Here is a 21,406-nt window from a genome sequence, read left to right as displayed (position 1 = left end):
AAAGAAAGAAAGAAAGAAAAGAAAGAAAGAAAGGAAGGAAGGAAGGAAGGAAAGAAAGAAGAACATCTTTGAAAGGGTGAATTTTGTTGTATATAAGTTGTATTTTAGTAAACCTGAATTTAAAAAGGAATGTATCTTTGGAATCTCAATGTCCCTTTTGTCATGTACCTTTTAGTACCCTCCCCTTCCCCTTCAAATGTCCAGCTTCCTATACTGAACCTGGCTTTTCTCCCTCCCTTTTACAATGTCAGAGCTCATCAACACCCCAAACTCACAATCAAACACAGCTTAGGATGCTAAGGCCTCTTTCTGCCCAGTTGGAGGTTTGCAAGAGAGCTAACTTAAGAATTCAACATGTTTATCTAATTTGAAAGACATCCTTAAAAGTATAAACTCTATCTTGAGGTAGCCATATTTTAACAGAGGGACAATAGAAACTTAAAAGGAGAACTACCCTCCAAAGGCAGGATTTCAACTGGTTACAAAGTGGCGATGGAGGAAGTACTATGGTAGAGCAGAAGGAGCACTACACCGTATGTCAGGAGACTTGCATTCTAGTCCTCTCTGCCATTAGCTTTCTGAAAGTCACTTTACCTCACTGAGGCTTTGTCTTCACATTTGCCAAAATGAAGGGACTGGACTGGATGCCTTTCAGGGTCCGTCCAATAATAAATACATCAGGCTCTATCTTGGTTCGGGTGTTATATGAAGAATCAACTTGGTCACCAAATCTCCTCTTTCTCAATCAGACTCAGCTCTCTTTCAATTTCCTTCTTTTCAAACATCACTACCACATCGAAATGAGAAGATATCTTTTGGAAAAATTAAAGTTAACTCTGATAAAAATTCAGATTCCCATGGGAGTACCTGACCTGAGGATTTCAGTATTCCTGGCTGAGGCCAGTTGAATCTGGGGCAAAGAGCTTCCAAGGGCCTTGGAAACATGTAGTTCAAGCCTATTTAATGGAGAAGAAAGTGAGCCCAGAGAGGCAAAGATTGCAAAGCTACCTTGTGACACAATCAGAACCCAGCCTTCTACCTTCTAGCCAAGCACTGTGTGGAAATATCCTATAATAATCTCATGGGTCCCTTTGTGTTTGGAGACTTGGAGCACTATGCTCTGTCAAACAGAGCAGACAAGGCTCTGGTTGCAGTGACCCCATGTGCCTTGCTTCTTCGTTTTCTAAGCTGTCTCACCTTCCATGAGAAGACATAGTCTCTCCAGTGAATAATGACATGAGATAGGAACCAGTGTAGCCTAGGATCTGGAGAGGGCTTTGAAGTCCCAGGTTTGCCCTAAGTGATGGGGTACCCTGTGCTCTGAGCCCCCACCAAGAGCGCTGTCCTCAGCCATCTTCAGAGTCTGAGGCTCTGGATATGGGAAAGGGTTTCTAAAGCACAGACTGCTTTCTCTGACATCTCTCCCCACCCCCCAGCCGACAGCGCCAAGACACACACACACACACCCCAACTTTCTCTGTCCTATTCCATTACTGTTTGCTGTTGCTTTGGAGCCTCATAAATAGGGCATTGAAAACACTTCCTGCAGCTGAAAGAAGCCCTGAGTAGCTTGTCTCATTCCCAGTGTGCAGCTCAGCAAGGGGTCCGTCCTCTCTGTCACTGTCTCTTTTGCCTGTTGTAATTCTGTCTGCCTCTCTCTGACTCTGCCTGTCTCACTTTCTGTTTGTGCCTCTCCTCACTCTTGTTCCTTCACTGTGAACCACAGCCCATCCGTCTTTCTGCCCTCACGCATTTGTCTTTGTTGTGCTTTCTGTCTCTCTGCCTTGACACCACCTTCTTTCCCTGTGCTTTCCCTCTACTCTGTAAGGCTCAATTGCTTGGGCAGGGAAACAGAGGCTAGGGGCCTCTCTCCTGGCTTCGCTCTTCCTTTTACGGAGCCTGCCAGTCAGGAGGGCTGCGGGTCCTACAGCCGTGGGTGGCCTACAGCCAAAGGAGGGAGGAGCCCATCCGGGCGGGACTGGCCCTAGGTCCACCTCAAAAAGCCTGGGGCGAGGGGCGCAACGCGTTCTGGATGAGCCCTGGAGGGCCGCTTTGGTCAGACAGTCCCCGCAGGCTCAGTCGGGGCTTTGCAGTGTCATGCCCCGGAGCCCCCGGACGGCGCCGAGCTGGGCGCTGTTGCTGCGGCTGCTGGCACTGCTGCGGCCGCCGGGGATGGCTGAGGCGTGCAGCTGCGCCCCTGCGCACCCCCAGCAGCACGTCTGCCACTCGGCGCTTGGTGAGTCCGGAGGCCCGACAGGTCCACAGCAGGGGGTGGTTGTGTGGGTTTGGTATGGGGCCGAGGGAAAGGGAGGAGATCAAATACTGCACCAGTTGCCTCCCATTGGGGCTGATGGGCCGAGCAGGGCCGGCGCCATAGCAACCTTGCAAGCACAGAGTCCGGTGGACTTGCAAGGAAATGAAATACCGTGTAAGGGACCCCCATAGCGACCCCCTCTCCCCTGCCTACTGCAATTATGGACTTGAATGACAAGTCACGGGAGCTATCCAGTGATTATTCTGAACTACTGGATGCAGGGAGGGGGAGCCAGGGGCGAGGGGACTGGGTTTTCATTATAAACATCCCACTGTATCCAAGCCTATAACTGATGTTTACTCCATGCACCGCCCCCCACAGCACACTTTTTGCCCTTTCTCTTTCCTCTGCCTGAAATGCCCTTCCCCCATACCCTTAAATTCCTGGCAGACTCCTATTCATCCTTCAAGGTCTTACTCGGGTATCTCTTTTTCCCTGAAGACTTCCTGACTTCTTGGTGCTACCAGGGTATCTCTAACAAAAATTTTTGTACTCCCAGTATGCTGTGCTGTTATTCTTTGTAAGTGTATTCTCTACTGGACCAAGAGTTCTGTAGGATGGGGGACCCTGTCTTAATCATGCTTGTGGACCTAGTACCTAGTGTTTGGCCAGGCACATAGAAAGAACTTTATAACCAGTTTTTGGTTAATGCCCAAATGGCAAGAGACAAACTACCTCTGTACAGGGTCAGAACATATTTATTAATTCAATAAACATTTACCAATATCAGCTCTGGGTAGGATCTCTTGAAGCCTCAGCTATATAGGTAGATGACTGCAAACTTCAAGGGGCTCCTTCTCCCTCCTCTACCCTGATGTCCACCTCCAGCCCATTGCAGTCTGGGCTATGGAGAATTAGACTCTCAAAACCAGCAGGTAAAGTATAAAGAGATTATAGGACCCAGTTGGCCTGAGGAGTTTGGAACTTCTAGCAATTGCAGAGGAGGAGTTTCTAGGACCCCACTTTTACACGCATGCCCCCCCAACCCAACAAGACCTAAACCCAGGATTCCCCTATAAAATTCTCCAGGGGCCCAGGTCATCCAGATTCCAGATGGACTGCTCCCACAGGTTGCTAAAGGTCCCCTCTTTTCTCTTCTTATGCAGCCATTCGGGCCAAAATCTCCAGTGAGAAGGTAGTTCCTGCCAGTGCAGACCCTGCTGACCCTCAAAAAATGATCCGGTATGAAATCAAACAGATAAAGGTACATGGGGATAGGACAGGGCATTAATCCCTTTGGGCTGTTGGGAGGAGTGGAGTCTGTGTACTGGGAGTGGGGCTGGTAGGCAGGTGACCCGGCTCATTGATCCTGGGGTATTTATGCTGAAGTGGAAGTGGATGACATGTTGGGAGCAGGGCCCACAGGCCCTCAGTGTCCATTCAGTCCTACAGCTGCCTGTGTGTGGGGCTACTAGAGGTATTCTCACTGGAATAAACCAAGGTTTAGATTTTTCTTAAGAGAGAAATGACCCAGTTGGGCCATCTGTGTGTACCAAATCCTGAACTAGACTTTTGCTTAATTTTTTTAGATTGAGAAATGAGTTTTTCCTGTTAAGATATAAAGTATGGTCACTGACCCAACACTGCTTTTTTTGTAATTGCCTTTCAGATGTTTAAAGGGTTTGAGAAAGTCAAGGATGTTCAGTATATCTATACACCTTTTGATTCCTCCCTCTGTGGTGTGAAACTAGAAGCTAACAGCCAGAAGCAATATCTCTTGACTGGTAAGTTAAAGACCAACAAGCGACCCTAACAGTCTCTGTCTTAAGGAAGGCAGTCAAGGAGCCAGGGCTGTCCTTGGGTAGCAAACTGAGCTAGGTGGCATTTTCTCAGGCAGAAAACAGAGCTGTGTTACTAAGAGCCAGCCTCTGAGTGGGGGGAGCCGTGGTAACCTTCCTTTCAGTGCAAGAGTCTTCACTACAGTGATCTTGGCCACTGCTTCACTACTTTAAGGACAGGCTGCTCTCCCAGCCTAGGGCAGCTGCTTCCATTTTTAAAAGTTTTAATTGATGTAAGTTTGATATCTTGAGCCAAAAATCCGCCTCTCTGAAACTGCCCCTTGTGGGTTCAGTTCTACCCTTTGCCCATGATGATCCTTCAGAGGCTCCAGGACCATAAATACACGCACTGTAGCTCCAGGTCTGCTGGCCATGGTTCCCAGACCCCTTCCTATCCTGGCCACCTTCTCAAATGGGATATAGCTTGTCCCTGCCCCTCCCCTAGCACAGGCCCCTAAACTGGACACTGCACTACAGGTGATGTCTTGGTTTCGCAGGGTAAATGAGGATTGTGCGTGTGCAACCTCACCCCCCAACACACGTATTATAGTTACTATAGTCTACAATGACATTAACTTCAGATAGCTACATTGGGTCATGATCTTGGCTCAGAGTGAGCCTCTGTGGCTAAATCACATCACAGGTCATATTCTGGGGTGCAGTAAAGCACAAGCCCTAACAGGAGCGTTCCGTCTAACAAGTCTCTATGAACTTGGGCCCAGGCAGGTCTCCGTACTCAATTGGTTGGGACAGGACAGTTACGAAACCACACAAGATTATGACTCTGTAAGTGAATGAATGCAATACTAAATTATTTTGTAGTTCAGGAAAAGAGGTATTTGTGTGATTGTAAACAATTAGGGAAGTTTCACTGTGTAAGTGGGAACTACACTGCTCCTAAAGGAAGAAAAATATTTGGAAAGAAGGCAAGGAAAAGAAAAACACAGCAGGTGGGGAGAATAGGAGGAATTTCTACTATCTGTCCATCCATTCGGCAATAATGACCACCCACTTGCTGCCAGGCCTTGGGCAGGAGGGTGGAGACTCGGTGACAAGCCACAGTCCTCAAAGAGCTCACAGTCCAAGCTTGGCTCTTGAGAAGTCATAGCCATTAGAAGCCATACTGGTAGGGGCTCCCCAGATCTAAGGATGTGGAGTTGTGTTGATTTGGGAGCCTCTGGATAGGAGAGACAGAGGCAGGGCATGCCACTGAGCCCTCCACGTCCCAGGATTAGCAGGCAAGGCCACCTCATTCCCTCTGTGTACCTAGCCCTCTGCCAGGCACTGTGGTGCATCGGGGGAGGAGGAGACATGTTCTCTGCCCTCAAAAACGTCAAGTCTATCTGAGGGTTGGGATAAACAACAAAATACAAGTCTACTGAGAAGTCATCAGTGGTGCCCAGGCTCTTCAGGAGAAGGCACAAGCTCTTTTGTCTAACGTTGAAAGCCCTTGTGACCAGAACACTGCTGACCTCTCCAGCTTTGTCTCTGGCCTTGTGTGAGTGACAGCGCCCAGCTCCTTATTTCCCCCAGAGCTGAACTAAACTACTTGCAGTTGCAGAAGGTGTTCTGCTGGGCTGCACCCCTCCACCTTGCACAAGGTAGTCTCAATGTCCAGAAGTCCTTTCTCTCATTTGTCTGGCAGGGGAACTCCTACCCACCCCTTCAAGGCCCAATACAAGCATCACCTCCTCTGAGACACCTTCCTTGCCGCCCACCCCTTCCACAGATGGAGATAATTGTGCTTTGTTCATTGTTATACTGCATCTTGTATATGATCACACAACAGCATAATTTTTGCCTACTTATCTATCTGCCCTACTGGTTATTAAGCTCCTTGGGGAGGAGATTCTGTCATATTTATTTCTGTATTTCTGGTACCAAGTCATAGTAAGTAGTTGCTCAGTGAGTAATTGAGTGACTGAGGTTCTAAGAGAGGTGTGGGCTAAGGTGGTCCGAGATGGCTTTGAGGACACTGTGGTACTGAAAAGGGTCTTTGGAAGCTAGGAAAGAATCTGATAAATAAAGAGGGGGAACTTTCCTTGGGGAGAGACTCACCAAGACAGGTATCAATGGGGTGGGAGACTAGGCTGTGTAGATATTGGGAAGGGTTAGAAAGAGGAAGGGACCTATTATTTATGGAAACTTCTGTGGGCCCAAGCTGTGCTGGGAACTTTACAGACATTCTCTCATTTAATCCTGACAACTTATTACTTTCATCTTTGAGCAGAGAAATTATGTGACTTTCTTAAGGTCATACGGCTGTAAATGAGAGAAAAGAAGGGGGTTGTACCAACAGTCTGCCTTTAAAGCCCATGTTTTTCTCTCTACACCACACTAAAGGAAAAGATCTTCATCCCACAACTCTCTCTCATACAAACATAATCTGTTAATATCTTTGATATAAAAATTATAGAGGCTTTTCTGGTTCTTTCATTGAGCCCCATGTCACCACTGCCACCAAGAAGCCATTGAAAAAACTGCAATTCTGGGCTATTTGAGGACCTGGGCTCTTGGAGCTCCATGAGCATATTCCTCATGCTAGATCTTCCTCCATTCCCCTTGAAGGTCAGATCCTCAGTGATGGAAAAGTCTTCATCCATCTGTGCAACTACATCGAACCTTGGGAGAACCTGTCCTTTTTGCAGAGAGAACGTCTGAATCACCACTACCATCTGAACTGTGGCTGCCAAGTAAGGGAATATCATTTGCAAGGTCTTTTGGGGGTGGGGGAAGGGTCTTGAGCCTTGTAGCTTTACTCTTCATGTATTCCTTCCTTTGTGCATACATTTATTCACTTATTGTACTATATTTGAAATCTGCCATGGATCAGGTACTGTATGAAGTTGGGGATGGGAAAGCAAGATGGTCCATAGTCCATGATCCCAAGATGGTCAATGTAAGTCCATACTTACATTTTGGCTGGGAAGGTGGCCATCATTTAAAGAAAGAGATAATATAGCTACCATTTAAAGAGAGTCTACTTTTTGCCAGACCCTGTATTGGTGTATTTATTTAAAATATTTAATTTAGTCTTTATAACAAATTTATGAAGATTTAAGATTTCCATTTTAAGGTGAAGAAATTCATGCTGTAGGAAGTGAAGTGATTTGCTCAAGGTCAGCGGTGGACTAAGGACCTCAGGCCTGTCTGACTCCAGAGATATCATTTGAGAGGCAATACTGTATGTTAGGAGATAGGGGAAAGGGAACTCAGGAGGAAGTCTGGGGACTAGGAAAGGCTTCAGGAGTCAGGGGCATTTGAGCTGGGTTGTAAGGATATGTAGGAGTCTGAAAGGCAATAATGGAAAAAGGACACCCTACTCACGTTGATGTTGTGTGGCTATGACTCTAGATTACCACCTGCTATACAGTGCCTTGTACCATCTCAACCCCCAACGAGTGCCTCTGGACAGACTGGCTGTTGGAACGGAAGCTCTATGGGTACCAGGCCCAGCATTATGTCTGCATGAAGCATGTTGATGGCACCTGCAGCTGGTACCAGGGCCGCCTGCCCCCCAGGAAGGAGTTTGTTGACATCAACCAGCCCTAGTAGGGGCCAGTGACCATCACATTCCTTCAAGCATCATGAAGCCCAAGCCAGTTCTCCTTCCCTGTGGAGCTCTGGCTGTCACCACCCGCCTCACCACTGCCAGCCAATGGAAAGTACCAAGTGGATGGTCTGGCTAGTGTTAGGATAGGGATGGGGCATGTTATAGCTTGTGTCCAAATGCCAGCTCAACACCTGTCAAGGGTCAGGGAAAGTAACATGACTTTTCTAGCCAGCCTTCAGCCCATCTCCCCTGCCTCCCAAACGCTTTTAGTCTAGCTGAAACCTGTTACTGAAAGTTTTGATTTTGGCTTAGTCTGTTTTCTAAAGCCAGAACTATTCCTTTTTCTCCCCAGGAGAGTGTGTTTTCTCTTACCTTAACTGATCTGATGGGGGAGAAATGGTGATTATTATACATATGAGATAATATAGCCTTGCTATGTACAATACCAGAAGGTGGGTTCACAGCATCAGAAACAAGTTGATTTGGAGGAATGAAAAGAACAACCCACTATGGCCGTATGCCCTTTACTCATGTCCCAACTCATCCTAATCCTCTCATATACTTTCATCTGTTTGGGTAGACACTTGGGGAATACAGAGTCACTCAATGTGAGACTTGCAATGACTTAACCTCCCTTCACATTCTATAATCCCCTGTATACCATTCCGGGCAGAGGTTCTGGCCCAGTTAACATACCTCTTTGGACAAGAATAGACTTAGGTATTGTCTCTCCAGGTTAACTATCCTTAATGCCCTCAACTGATGTCCATAAAGTTTCTCCTGTTTCTTTTAGAAAGTCATTCTCTACTAGATTACTAATGTCTTTATTCCTAATTCAGAATTTTTTTTAAGCCAAAAAGGCCTTTCTCTTGTAGAGATGAAATTCCCCTTTAGCTTTTGACACCTCAGAGACAGGACACTTGGGGGCAAAAGCTGGTAGATGGGGAACATATTTGCAACTGTTACAACTGTTTTCAGTGGTTAGCCCTGCTAGACTTTATGGCAGGAAAAAAGCCAGCTTTGTTCCCTGTCTGCCCTAAAGTTCAGTCGCCTCATCACTGCGTGTTAGACTCCCTGAGAACTCCAAGCACAGACCCCTTAGTGTTCCTTAGATTCTGCAAGGCTTCCTGGTTTGCCCTGAAAGGGAAAGCCCTTATGTTCATCTCAAGGATTTATGAAGGATGGGGGCTTAAAGTTCCAGAGCCTCTCCCTGGCAAAGATGAAGGAGGTAGTTCTTTTCAAGTCCCAAGGTTACCATTCATCTTTTTTGTGTGGTTTGCTAATAAGCAGGGCCATGCTTAATATGCCAAATGAAAGTTCTTGATTCACAGAAATGGTTCAAATGGAGATCCCTTTTGGAGTAGGGAGTTGGGAAGGGGAGGGGGAACAAACATGATCTCTGTCCCACAGTACAACACTGGAATGCTATGGCAGAGAGTCTCCATTGGTGGATTAAGCAGGATCCCCAACTGACCAAGCAGGCCTGGGGCAGAGGATATAGGGTCAGAGAGGAAGAAGGGAATTGAGCTAGAGGTTGTCATAAAGGAAAAACATTAGCTGTAGCCTCTGCACCAACCAACCATGCCATCTCTCTGTTCCTTCTGACATCCTAGCATGGCCTCAGAGAAGGCATAGTGTTAACCCTGTCTTATCACAATCTTCAGGAAACCAAAGGAATGGAAGGGGCTGGTGAATAATAATAGGAACAATACCTTATGTCCGAGGAGTGCTTCACACTCTTCCAGAAGGCTATTACTTAATCTCACTTACATTTTATAAGTACCATATTAGATATCCTGGTCAGGAATAATTATGCCCATTTAAATTTCCTATTGAAAAACTCACTCACCAGGAATCTAACTCATCCAGTGACATGTGGCAGGCCCAGGGCTAGAACCCAAAACAGTAGGATCTTCTGACTGTTGATCCATAGATTTGTTACTTTCTCAACTTGAAAAAAATGCCCTTGTTTCTGCTCCTTCCCTCTTTGGTCAGCAAACTTCGTAGACAAGGGGTTATCAATTAAAATTCAGCTGCTCTAGCCCCACAAAGCAGGTCCACAGTTCAATCCCAACAGAGTCTCTGGGGTTGAAATGCTGAGGCCCTCTTTAGGGCTCCATAATCACCATGTGGCTCAGAATGTAAACAGCAGAGTAACTAAAGTCCCCACTCAATCACTTACCATCTCTTTATGGTTGGGGTAGTATGTCTGCTCAATGAGTGGGAACTTTTCTCCCCCCAATGTCTTGTAGATGGCGACCAGCTGGGCAAACTGCAAAAGAGAAGCGAATGTTTCAGCTTATCTAGGCACTGCAACAGACAGACAAACATCAGTCTATCAAACAAATATTTATTGAGCATTTGCTCTGTTGGGGACTTTGTACAAAACATCAAGGATATAAAAGAGGTGTACAATTCTTATTTTTAAAGAACACATGTGTTAGTTGGGGAAGGGAGAGAGAATGCACTTTCATTCATTCATTACCTATACAATTTTAATGATATTTCATTCATTCCTCATATCAAATTGATAAACTAGGTATTTTATCATCTTTATTTTACATATGAGGCTCAGAGACAGTAGAAAAGGTTCCTGAAGTCACAGAGCTGCAAAGAGGTGAAGCTGCAATTGAAATTTGGATCTCTAACCTTAAACACTTGCATCTCTAGAGATGACAATTGATAAAGCTAGATAGGTAACATGGGGACAAGTCTTGAAAGTTCAAATGCTAAGAAAGGAATGGTAACTGTCTTCTGCAGGCAGTATGAAGTCATAAGAATTTGAGCAGGGGTCATGAATAAAGCTGTTCTTTAGGAAGATTTTGATGCTCATGGTATGCAGGATAGACAGACCTAGTCTCTCTAGGACTTACTACTCATCTAAGAACTGAAATCACTAGATCCTTCACCTAGGAGAATCCAGAACAACTCTATGAAGAAGTGGTAAGAGGTGAGGTACACATACTTACAGTGTGAGGGTTGAAAAGTGTTTGGCAAACATCTAGCACCCCCTGGAGTCCCCTGCCCCCACATTTTATAAGTGAAGAAACTGAAGTCCAGAGAGATCACTTGCCCAAGGTCATATCATAGTTGAGCTGGATTCATAGCCAGGCCCTTTTATTTCCTGTCTATAACTCTTTCTGCTCCTTCACATGACTGCCTTTCAGACTCTGCAGAGACCATGCTCTTCCCGTAGGAAACACACAGGACTTTCTTGCTCAATCCATTCAAACACATACCCACCCACACACCTATCTCCAGTGCACTGGCAACAAGAGTAATCCAGCATCTTCCCTCTAGTGCTACTTAGGTTAGTTTACACTCTAAATCACTGGTAGCTGGAACTGCTAGAAGGAAAAGTTGCCAGGTCAAACTTGCCTTCTATTTATCAGAGAAAGGAAAGCTAACATTTTTCAGAAGCTCAGGTCCTATTCTCTATAAGGGATGTTGGTAGATGAGACAGTGGGGACAGGGGGGCATGGGGGGAGGAGTAGAAACTTAGAACTGGGCTGTTAGAAAACTGGGTTAGAGTCTTCTGGTTCTTGTTCTGCCTTTAACTTGCTAGGTGTCCTTGAGCAAATGATTTCTCCACTCCAGGCCTCGTTTTCTTCATATGTAAAATGAAAGGAGTGAATTTGATCAGTTCCTCAAAATTTTTACCATAAAGGAACATCATTTTATTACATTTCCTCCCGAACTCCATTATCAAACTCTAGTTTAAGTGATCATATATTGTGATCCTTTTGCTGGCAAGGATAGAATTTTATTATTTTTGAAATGCTGGAAAATGTTGGAATTTCTGGGTCACTCCCCTTTGTGACACAGCTGGTGACTACAGATCTTGAAGGCCTCCTCCAGAACTGAAAGCATGATTCAGGGACTCTCAAGCCCTCAAGGTTTTGTTATTGAAAGAGGCTTTAGAGAGTCTCTAGACCAGACATCTCATTTTACACATGAGGATACTGAGGCTAGAGAAGCAAAGGAAAGCATAGGTTCCCAGATCATGCCTGGAATTGGGAACTCCACTAGGACAGCAGCCAGGTAGGTCTCCCTGCCCATTGCATGCTCCACTGTACCCTGCTGTCCTCACTATTCTTTGGTTTTTCAACTTGCTTTGACTGTCAAGACCAACCCCTCGGACTTTTCTTGCCCTCTCTGATTCTCTCCATCACTCCATCTGACCTTTAAGTCCTGCCTGCCCACCTTGGCTGGCCTGAATTCCTGTTCTGCCCCTGGATACCTGCCTGAGCTCCCAAGGCTCTCCAGCATCGCCGGCGAGCTCATGCCAGCTCTGCCTAACAACCTCTGTCCTGCTGCAGCCCACGCCCTGGCATGACACCAAGGCATGTGGGGCCTTATCTTTCCAGCATGTGGGAGAGTTACACAGACACCACAGCAATGCCAGGAAGGCCCACGGCAAAATCCCAGAGTCCTGGGACAGCAAGACTAAATGGCAGCCAGTTCCCAGGCACTAGTTAGGTCCCTGGGAGCTCACCCTACCCTCCTCCACTTTATCTCCAGCAGTCCCTATCTGCTCAAGGTACTGGGCTTGGCATATAACCCCTGCCTCCTTGGAAACTTAGCACAAGCACAGTTACCAATTAAACAAATGTAGTATCTGAAAAGGGTTATTTCCTCTATGCATAGACAAAAGAATGGATTTAGGAGCTAGGGGTGGTGTTGGCAATGAATAGGAAGATAATGTTCATTATCACCATTTCTTCAGTGAATCAGTAAAGACTTCTTGCAAGAAATGAGATTTCAGGATCAGTCTGAGTTTAATATGTTATCCTTAGCCCTCCTGGAAATAAATGCTTTAATTCAACTCTTGTGCCTTTGTCTCTAAAAAACCCAGATGGAGTGCTAGGATTTTTAGATAAATTTGCAGCAATATGGTATGGTGGCATTCTTGCTTTCTCTGGAATGCTACCTTCACTGATAGGGCTACTTCTGCTTCCAAAATCCCAAGGCACAGCCTGCCCTGACCAATTTATAATAGCAGATGTGCTCAGAGACACAGTGATGTAAAGTAGAGCCTTAACAACCCCACTGAGGTCACCCCTCATACCAAGAGCAGTCACAATAAAGAAATATAGAAAATATGAACAAAAGTCATTATCTCAGAGGGACCCTCCCTTCACAGTCACCAAATTTGTTCACTCCCATTAACAAGCAGAGAACAATATATAGAATGCCATTAGTGTGGCAGGGGCTTAATGAAAATGAAGGGAGAACTTGGTACCTGGCCAGGGAGCCTTGCTGTTCTCATGTGATGCCAAAGGCAATGTGCTGGGATTGTGAATGGGTGAGAATGTGAACCTTCACCAGATCCCAGATCCCAGGAGGGGCAAAGCCCTAGGCATAGGTTCACGGATCCTCCCACCCTGGCTTCTGGCATAGTTTTGGAACATGAAGGAGGGGACTATTTTCTTTAAGAGATCCTAAATACTAGGGGACTATAACAACCAGGCTGGCAAACTGGTGGCAGGTGCTACAATTATCCCTAGTTTACAGACAAAGAAACCAGGCACAGAGAGGTTTACTTAGAAGAAAATAACTAGCAATAGCAGAATCATTCTGTGTGGCCATGAAGGAGCCAAATTCTAGCAGGTATTGAAAGGGTGGGGAAGGAAAGAGCTAGGGCTTATGTGCAGTAGGGAAGGTTGTGTGACTAGGGGGAAAAAGGAGGTCCTAGAAAAGAAACTTGGTGAAGGCCTCAAATATGCTCTTCTGTGATTAGTAATACATTCAAATCATACAACTCTTTTAGCTTGTTTCTGCAAAACTCTAGGATTCTTAGATGCCTCAGGCCAGAGGCATATGAATGAGTGGTGATCAGGAACCCAGCCCTCCCTCCTCAACCACAGCAGCTCCCACTGACTCCTCATTCATTGGTATTTCTCTTACACTGTGAGGTCTCCCTGGTTTCCAAGGGAATGGGAAAACTGTGAGTTCAGGTGTGAGGAAGAGATCAAAAGCAAAGGTGATGGGTCCATCTGGTTAAAAAATATCCCCTCCGGGGCTCCTGGGTGGCTCAGTCGTTAGGCGTCTGCCTTTGGCTCAGGTCATGACCCCAGGGTCCTGGGATGGAGCCCTGCATCAGGCTCCCTGCTCAGCGGGGAGCCTGCTTCTCCCTCTCCCTCTGCCTGCTGCTCCCCCTGCTTGTGCTCTCTCTCTCTCTGTCTCTCTGTATCAAATAAATAAATAAAATCTTAAAAAAAACCACATACACACCCTCCAACTCCCTGGGTGGTAGAGAGGCTTGGGGTCTGAGAACTTCCGAGTGACCCTTGGCAAACCAGGGTGACAGCTGAAGTGACTTTTGTTTTTTTTTTTAAGATTTTATTTATTTACCTGAGAGAGAGAGAGCACATGAGAGGGGGGAGGGTCAGAGGGAGAAGCAGACTCCCCGCTGAGCAGGGAGCCCGATGCGGGACTCGATCCCGGGACTCCAGGATCATGACCTGAGCCGAAGGCAGTCGCCCAACCAACTGAGCCACCCAGGCGCCCTGAAGTGATTTTCGAAAAACAAGAGTTAGAGGATGTGATGGGAGCAGGTGCTTCCTTCTAAGAGGGCAGCCTGGAGCAGCAGTTATAGGAGCTGGGTCCCCACTGGCCTCAGGCCTTTCCAATAGAACATTCAGAGGCAAGAAACAGGTATTTTTATTCTTGTATCTTATATGGCTGAGGGCACAGCTTGCAGACTTATAAGGACTTCTTTACAGAATCTTTGTGTGACTTTGTTGTGAGGCCAAAAGCCCACTCTACATCAAAGGCAGCCCAGCCCTTGATGATCATGTTTTATTGGGAGAGCCCACCCTACCCCATGTCTCATCTGAAACACCGCTCACATCCTCTCAGCTGTGCCTAGTGCATCTTGATTACCAGTGGTCCCTCCTGGGGGACTGGGAGATGCAGGACCTGGACCCTACCCTTTTACCTGGGAGGAAGGGGGCCTCACTCACCACCCATGGCTTGTCACAGAAGTTGTAAATGGATTCCAGTGAGTTGATGCTGGGGAGGCCTGCGTACTGCATGCCAATGATAAGGTGGCGGAAGTCCTCATTCTCTGCCATGCCGAATGCATGCTGCCGGATAAGCACAAAGTCTGGCCGGAAGGACCTGGTAAAAATGTAGAGGCAAGTTTCCCATCAACCAGCCCCTCAGGTCATATATCATCTTGTCTCCTATTTCCAAAGCCCTAGACAGAGAAGGGGTGTTAAGGGTCACCTGACGTAAGCCCTTCATTTTATTGTTCTCTTATGGACTAGGAAGTGAGGTATTATGGCACCTCTTAAAGGAGATTTAAGGGACAGGTGTCTGAAGTTCCCTTATTCCTCTGGATTAAGCATTGTCTTTTTCTAAGGTACAAATCCCCTCAGGAGGGAAGAAACACTTTCAGACCCTCACATCTTAAATGAACAAGAATTTACCTGGTCCCTTGGGGCAATAAGAGAGCAGAAGCTCCTTGTGGCTTCAGAGTTTGTGCTCGAAGAGCGCCCCAGTAGACTTTGAAGACATAGTTGCCTGACTTCACCACCCTGCCACGGAGATCCCTGATCTCAGTGTCCTATTCTGACTCCTTAAAACTGCTCCTTAAAAAGCAATGCCCTCATCAGGCCCCGAGAAGAGCAAGGGTCCAGGATGGCTGAGAATAGATGCCAAACTTCCCAATGTTATTCTTCCAAAGTGTACACCAGGGAGGGGTACAAATATTTTTCGAAGAACTGAGGTTGAGCAATGGCTACAGGAAGCACTAGGAGTACAGAATGTTCCCATGCATGGGAAGGCTCCCTGCGTTTTCCCTCTAGCCAGCAAAGCTCCTCAGCTGCTCCATCTTCATGCCTGACTCCAAGGGAACCCCCCCACCTTCCCAGAGAGTCAGTTCTGTAGCAGCATTCTCCCTCAAGGCTCTGGAGCTTGCCAGTTTCACACCATATGCAGTGACCCACCTGGTTCTCTGCCCAGGCACCCATTCAACCCCCACCTACAGCTCCAGTACCACCTGGGCTCAGAGATCAGTCTTTTAAAGTAGGGGTGGAAGAAGCCCTCCTCAGTCACTAAAGGAATGTAGCATCAAGTCAGCATGGCATGTACTGGAGCTGTTCTGATCTCCTCGTGCCCCAGTTCTGGGAAACTGGCTCCAGCTGTATGCTTGATTTTCCTCTGAAAATTGTATGTCAGTTATAGGAACTAAGCCCTAGATTTCCTACACTGGCTAGCTCTTAAGTTCCTATATGCGTACCTGGAAGGGCCTGCCTTAGTTTTGCCAGATCCCTCCTGGCACCCTTCTACAGACCTTTCTGTCACCACCTACCTGTGTGCATGCATCCTTATGACTCATCTACCTGCAGATGGAGGGGCCCATCATTCTCTCTTGAGCTCGCTCCCCACTTGGACGGACATCTATTTTTCTGTCCTCCTCATCTCTAGGATGGAGGAGTTTACATCTCCTGTTGTTAGGTTCCAGACACCTGAGTTTTGCCTTCCCTGTCACTGAGCCAGTTCCTACTGGACACCAGAGACCTCAATGTCAGGATGCTGTAGGTTGAGGTAGGGTAGAGGATGAAGTGAAAATTCTTCCTGGCACAAGATTCTGTATCTGAAAACCTGACACCATGCTGAGCCCCTGGGAAAAATGACACTGTGGAAACCATTTTTCCCCATCTGGAATTCTTGTTACTTCCCTCACAGAATTATTTTATTAAATTTGATCACATCTGTAAGTTACCAAGCACACTACCTGGCATGTAAGTGCCCTGTACCTGCAAATTTTCTTCCATCCACAATGTCCCTTCCAACCTAGACTTTCCTGACTTACGAATTCCCAGAACTGAGGAACAAAGAAAGAGTACAGGGCTGGGAGTTAAGAGAATTCACATAGAAACACAAGGCTCTGCTACTAACTCACTGAGTGAATCTAAGCAAATCAATGTAAAGTAGGAGTTTGAACTAGATCAGAGGTTTTCAAACTTTTTTTCTTTTTTTAAGCAATGGAATCCTGTTTTCCAGGGAAAATATATACAAAGATAAAAGCACAAAAATCACACTGGTGGAAGTGGGGCTGGAATCCTAGGACCCCTCTGGTAGGAGTCTGGTCACCTCTAAATGAGTCCTGAGTCCTTTCTCTACCATTGGACTAAGAGTTCCCTGAGAGCGGGAGCTGGTTTTCTCTGCCTTCTTCTGCCACTTCTACGTTGACACAGCATACATCATTAACTTCTGTACTATATATATGGCACTGCCATTCCACTCCAACACTTGACTTTGAAACCACCTATGCAAACCAGAGACAGTAACTCTGAAGACAGTGACAGTGACCCTGAGGATAGAAGGGACCTTACCGGACAACCTTTGTGCCATTCCGGAGCACCTGCATATCCACAGCATAGGTCCCATCTGCATGGGCCACAAGGTTGAGCTCTGAAAATTCCGCCTGGAAAATAACAGTAGGGGATTAAGAGGGTAGATTTCATGTTATGTGGGTTTTTTCTTTTTTTTAAACTACAATTAAAATTGTAGTAAAAAAATTTAAAAATAAATAAATAAAAATAACTGTAGGGAAATAAGCCCATAGTCCTGGCTTTGCCAAGTTCTCCACAGAACAGCAGCAGCTCTCCCACCAAATATTCATTCAGTTTTCAAAGCATTTTCACAAACTAATATCATCTCACTTTCATAGCAACTCTGTGAGGGAGGAAGGACAGAGATAATTCTCCCCGTTTACCAAAGAAGCAGTTAAGTGACTTTCTGGACAAATAAAATTTATTGTTGGCAGAGACAGGAGCAAAGCTCAGGTCTTCTGACTACTCTGTGCTGCCTTTCTATAGAGAGGGAATGCAAACTGGGGCAACATGCCCTCTCTCAGTCTGAACATAAAAACACTAGATTTTAGTTTAGGCAACTGGGTATTACTTCTGCTCTGCCCCCAGTTAGCTCCATGGACTTGTCCTCCTGGGGGTGGGGTGGGGGAGGAAGTGTTTCTTTCATCTATAAAATGGGAATAATTTTTAATCAACCCTGCCTATCCAACAAGTTGTTTTAAGAACTGAATACAATAATGGGTAGGAAAATACTCTGTAAATCACAGCACACTGTGTAAAGAATGATGAGTAACTTCTATTATTACATAGAAAGTACCTGCATTGTTTAAACTGGACGTCCCCCTCTCCACCCAAATGGACTTAATTTCTATTTATCATGAAGCAAAGGGTAGAGGAAGATTTAAAAAAAGGGGAGGGGCTTTCAGGATTTCACTACATTAAAAGAAGTAGGGGTGTGTTGTGTGTGTTTTAATTCTCTCTGAAGTGTAGCTTCTTGCCCAGAGTAGGCAGCATTGGAGGCTGCACAACTGAATGGCAGATATGTGCCAACCCAGGAATATCATGCCATCAAAAACATGGAGGTGTGGCCAGGGTCCCAGGAAGACATTCCCCTATGGTTTTCCTCGGCCTGAGAACGCAGAAGAGAGCCCTAAGAACCACATTCCTCACTACTTTACAGACAAAAGCACCATGAAAAGAAGTCAGGGAAGTTGAAAGGCAGCCTTCATGGTCATATCTCATAGAGAGAAAAGCCCCAGGGAACAAGGTGAGGGAGAGTAGATGGAGGGCCTGGAATCCAGGGACAAACACTGTCCTCCACTCTGAAGACTAGATGATTCACTCTGGGATGTCAAGAGAGAACAATGATGCAGATGTAACTCTGGGCTTTTGGGTAATTACCTGTTCCACTTTGATGTCATAATCTCCAAGGACTTTTTTACCCCGGAAGCACTTGGCCCTGGAAAAGGAAAACAAAAACAAAACCAAAACCAAAATCAAACCAAACAACAAACACACAAATTAGTTTTGTACAAGTGTATGAGATCAGAAATTTACTATCATAAGGAAGAAGACCACAGCAGACAGAACCCCAAAATGAGAGTCAAGAGAACTGGGATAGGGTTGGACCCTAACTCAACTACTAGATCATCATGAGAGACCCTCAAGCAAACCACTTCCTCTCCTTTACACTCAGTTTACCCATCCATAAAATAATCCAACGCACTTTTTCACTCCCAGGTTTTGGGATTTTATAGTATCCTTTGTCTTTGGGCTACAAAAGAAGTTTAGAAGTAGGAATTTCTCTAATGTGATTCCCGGTAAAGACCAGGTCAGTACCACACATCTCTATATACTTTCCTTATCTTCCCCCATCACTCTGATTTTCTAGTTGGGTTCTACCCTTGGAATTTTAGTTTTCAAAGAACCTATTATCATTTTACCTCTTCATACCTATACTTCCAAAAAGGATTTGAGGCAATTAATAATTTAAAAGGCAAATATAACCAACAAAGTAAGAATTAAAGGACAATCAGTGAATGACAGAGCATTAATTATACCAGAAATTTTAAAAGGTAGGAGGCTGAGAAAAGTTACTATAATTGAACACAAAACCTATTCTGTATTTCTGAATTCCAGTCAAGAAAACTAGTCAGGCTTAGTTATACAGTACTTACCATCTTCCTATCTTGTCACAGATCTAAAGGAACCTCACATTAATGCGTCAGGGACTTCAGAGCCACTTGTAAGTAGACTGTGTTCATGTTTACATTGATATCCATTTCTACTTTGCCTTTAATCTCCCCCTCTCCACCCTCCAAAAGATTTTCTTACCCATCCACTTAGGCTAGTTCTCCATGTGTGTAAAGGGCCTTTCCACGCTATACCTGTTAGTGAGGTTGGTCTTTCCCAGTGTTTGAAATTTCAAATTAGCATATTTCACTGGAGGTTTCTAAAAGTCCCTCTCCAAAATAAAGGGATAAACAACATTTATTGGGCATAATGTTCTAGGAATTGTGTGCAAGTTGCTTTCAAGAACATCTCATTTAATCCTAATAACAATTTATGATATCGGGAGAAAGGTCTTCATTTTTGAGATGAGAAAACCAAGACTCAGAAGGGAAAAATAGTGTATTCAAGGTCACATGGCAAGTTAGTGACAGAGCCAGTATTCACACCCAAGTCTGAGTCCAGTGCTCCTGGGGCTGTATAGTCATCTCCCTCTGCTGATTCATTCCCTCCATCTTCATTCCCACCATTACAAAAACTGACTTGTCATGTGTGCTGCACTGCATGTTTTTTCCCCCATTTTCCTTCTTCCGCTCAAAAGGGACTTGATGTTGTGAGCACTAGTTCTACTACAAATACTTCCTACCCTGGTTCCTGTGAACTACCCAGGACAAGGCCACGCTATTTCCTTTCCTCTCTGCTGGAACAGTCTGTTCTAGGAAGTTGTCATTTGTCCTATCCAAGTCCCTGGCCACCCTCAAATTGTTCCTCAGAGGCACTCAGCCATCCTGGAGCTGGATCACTGAAGCGATCCCCCAACCTTTGCCCCAGTAACTCACTAGGCTTCATCAACTTGCTTCCACAACCCTGTTCAACACTTATAGCTCAGCAACCATCTCCAGCAAGGGGCCTGGACCCTATGCTGTCCCTTTGGCTACTATTCTAACTTATTTATGGACTTAAATGATAATCTACACATGGCACTATCACTGCTCTGTAGGTCTTAGACTCTGTAGGCCTTTGTTCAGGACTAGAAAAAGGAGAAATGGAGTAAATGACCCTGCAGGTTCCTTTCTTGTATTGACAAGGTGTGTCTGCCTTATTACCCGCAATGTTTTCCTGATGCTTCCTCCTATCTTCCTGTCTCAAAATAGCTCTTGTTCTGTGAGTTAAGTCTCAGAGACATTAACAATAACCTCTCATTCTGTTAGGCATAGGATACCTTGCACTTTCAAAGCACATTCCTTGCCTTATTTGTTCCTTACAACTTAGTGAAGCAGCCAAGGCAGATAACACTGTTCATTGGACCGATGGAGAAATTGAAACCCAGAGCAGTGAAATAATATGCCCAAACCACAGAAAAGTTCATAGGAACTAAGCTTAGAACTAAGAGTTTACATGTAGGTGCTTATGTGTTGCCAAGTATTTTAATTCACTCACTTATTTTGTGAGTTTACAATACTGATATTGAAGTATATTTATAGATTCTGGCTGGGTTTATCTGCCACTTCCTGCACCTGCCCATTGACAAAGTTGGCTAATGATGCTGTTTTCATGCCTTCTCCCCGCCCCCACCTCTCCAATGATCTTAATGCCTTTTCCTTAAGGTAATTTGTCCTGTTGAAAATCTTAGTCTGTGTTTCCTGACTCCAGGTCACTGACCTCTGTTGGCTGAGCACAGTCTTTTGGAAAAGGACCTAAGATGGCAGACAGATGGGGCACAGAGCCTTCTTCTGGACAATGAACACATTTTCCTAGCCCTAGCCCTTGGAAATTTAGGTTCCAGATATTTTCATGAAAAATTTTATGACTTATAAGCAAGTGACAGAAGTACCTCTTCATACTAAGAGAGCACTGTTAGGAGGCAGCGTGTTAGAATCCAGGGGAGTTGTGAATCACAGGGCTCTGAAATTATAGTCTGGGTGGGAATCCTAGATGTACCCTTTCCTGGCTCTGTGACCTTAGGCAAGTGGCTTAAATTAAAAAAAAAAAAAAGTATGTCATATGGTGAAATCAATCAATCGACCTTCAAAAGTACATAAAAGAATAAGATAAAAAATAAGTTTCTCCTTTCTCATTTCTTTTTCATCACACATAATCCCCATTATCAGTTGCAAACATATCCTTCCAGTGTGGGGAAAATGTCTGCACACGTATATGCTTCAAACATACATGTAGCATCACGCTATGTAAACTCTTCTTTTTTGAG

General features: G+C 45.3%; 2 protein-coding genes across 2 annotated transcripts in view; one reads left to right on the top strand and one right to left on the bottom strand.

Moving 5' to 3' along the window:
- Positions 1-21,406, bottom strand: part of SYN2 (synapsin II) — a 221,384-nt gene that overhangs the window by 29,642 nt on the left and 170,336 nt on the right. Inside the window, exons 2-5 of the mRNA XM_025885440.2 lie at positions 18,370-18,427; positions 16,990-17,081; positions 14,611-14,767; positions 9,828-9,917 (exon numbers count right to left, since the gene is read on the bottom strand). Coding sequence (XP_025741225.1) covers positions 9,828-9,917; positions 14,611-14,767; positions 16,990-17,081; positions 18,370-18,427 — 397 coding nt within the window. The remainder of the gene's footprint in view (positions 1-9,827; positions 9,918-14,610; positions 14,768-16,989; positions 17,082-18,369; positions 18,428-21,406) is intronic.
- TIMP4 (TIMP metallopeptidase inhibitor 4) lies at positions 1,699-12,470 on the top strand. Its single transcript, XM_025885441.2, has 5 exons — positions 1,699-2,236; positions 3,421-3,518; positions 3,924-4,038; positions 6,661-6,785; positions 7,447-12,470. The coding sequence occupies exons 1-5, from the start codon at positions 2,098-2,100 to the stop codon at positions 7,642-7,644; spliced, it is 675 nt and encodes a 224-aa protein (XP_025741226.1). The 5' UTR covers positions 1,699-2,097; the 3' UTR covers positions 7,645-12,470.

The sequence above is a fragment of the Callorhinus ursinus genome, unplaced genomic scaffold (assembly GCF_003265705.2).
Source record: "Callorhinus ursinus isolate GAN/ISIS: 27379988/994484 unplaced genomic scaffold, GSC_fseal_2.0 scaffold15, whole genome shotgun sequence".
Taxonomy (NCBI): domain Eukaryota; kingdom Metazoa; phylum Chordata; class Mammalia; order Carnivora; family Otariidae; genus Callorhinus; species Callorhinus ursinus.
The sequence above is the reverse complement of the archived record's forward strand: the minus strand, read 5'-3'. Positions and strand labels throughout refer to the sequence as shown.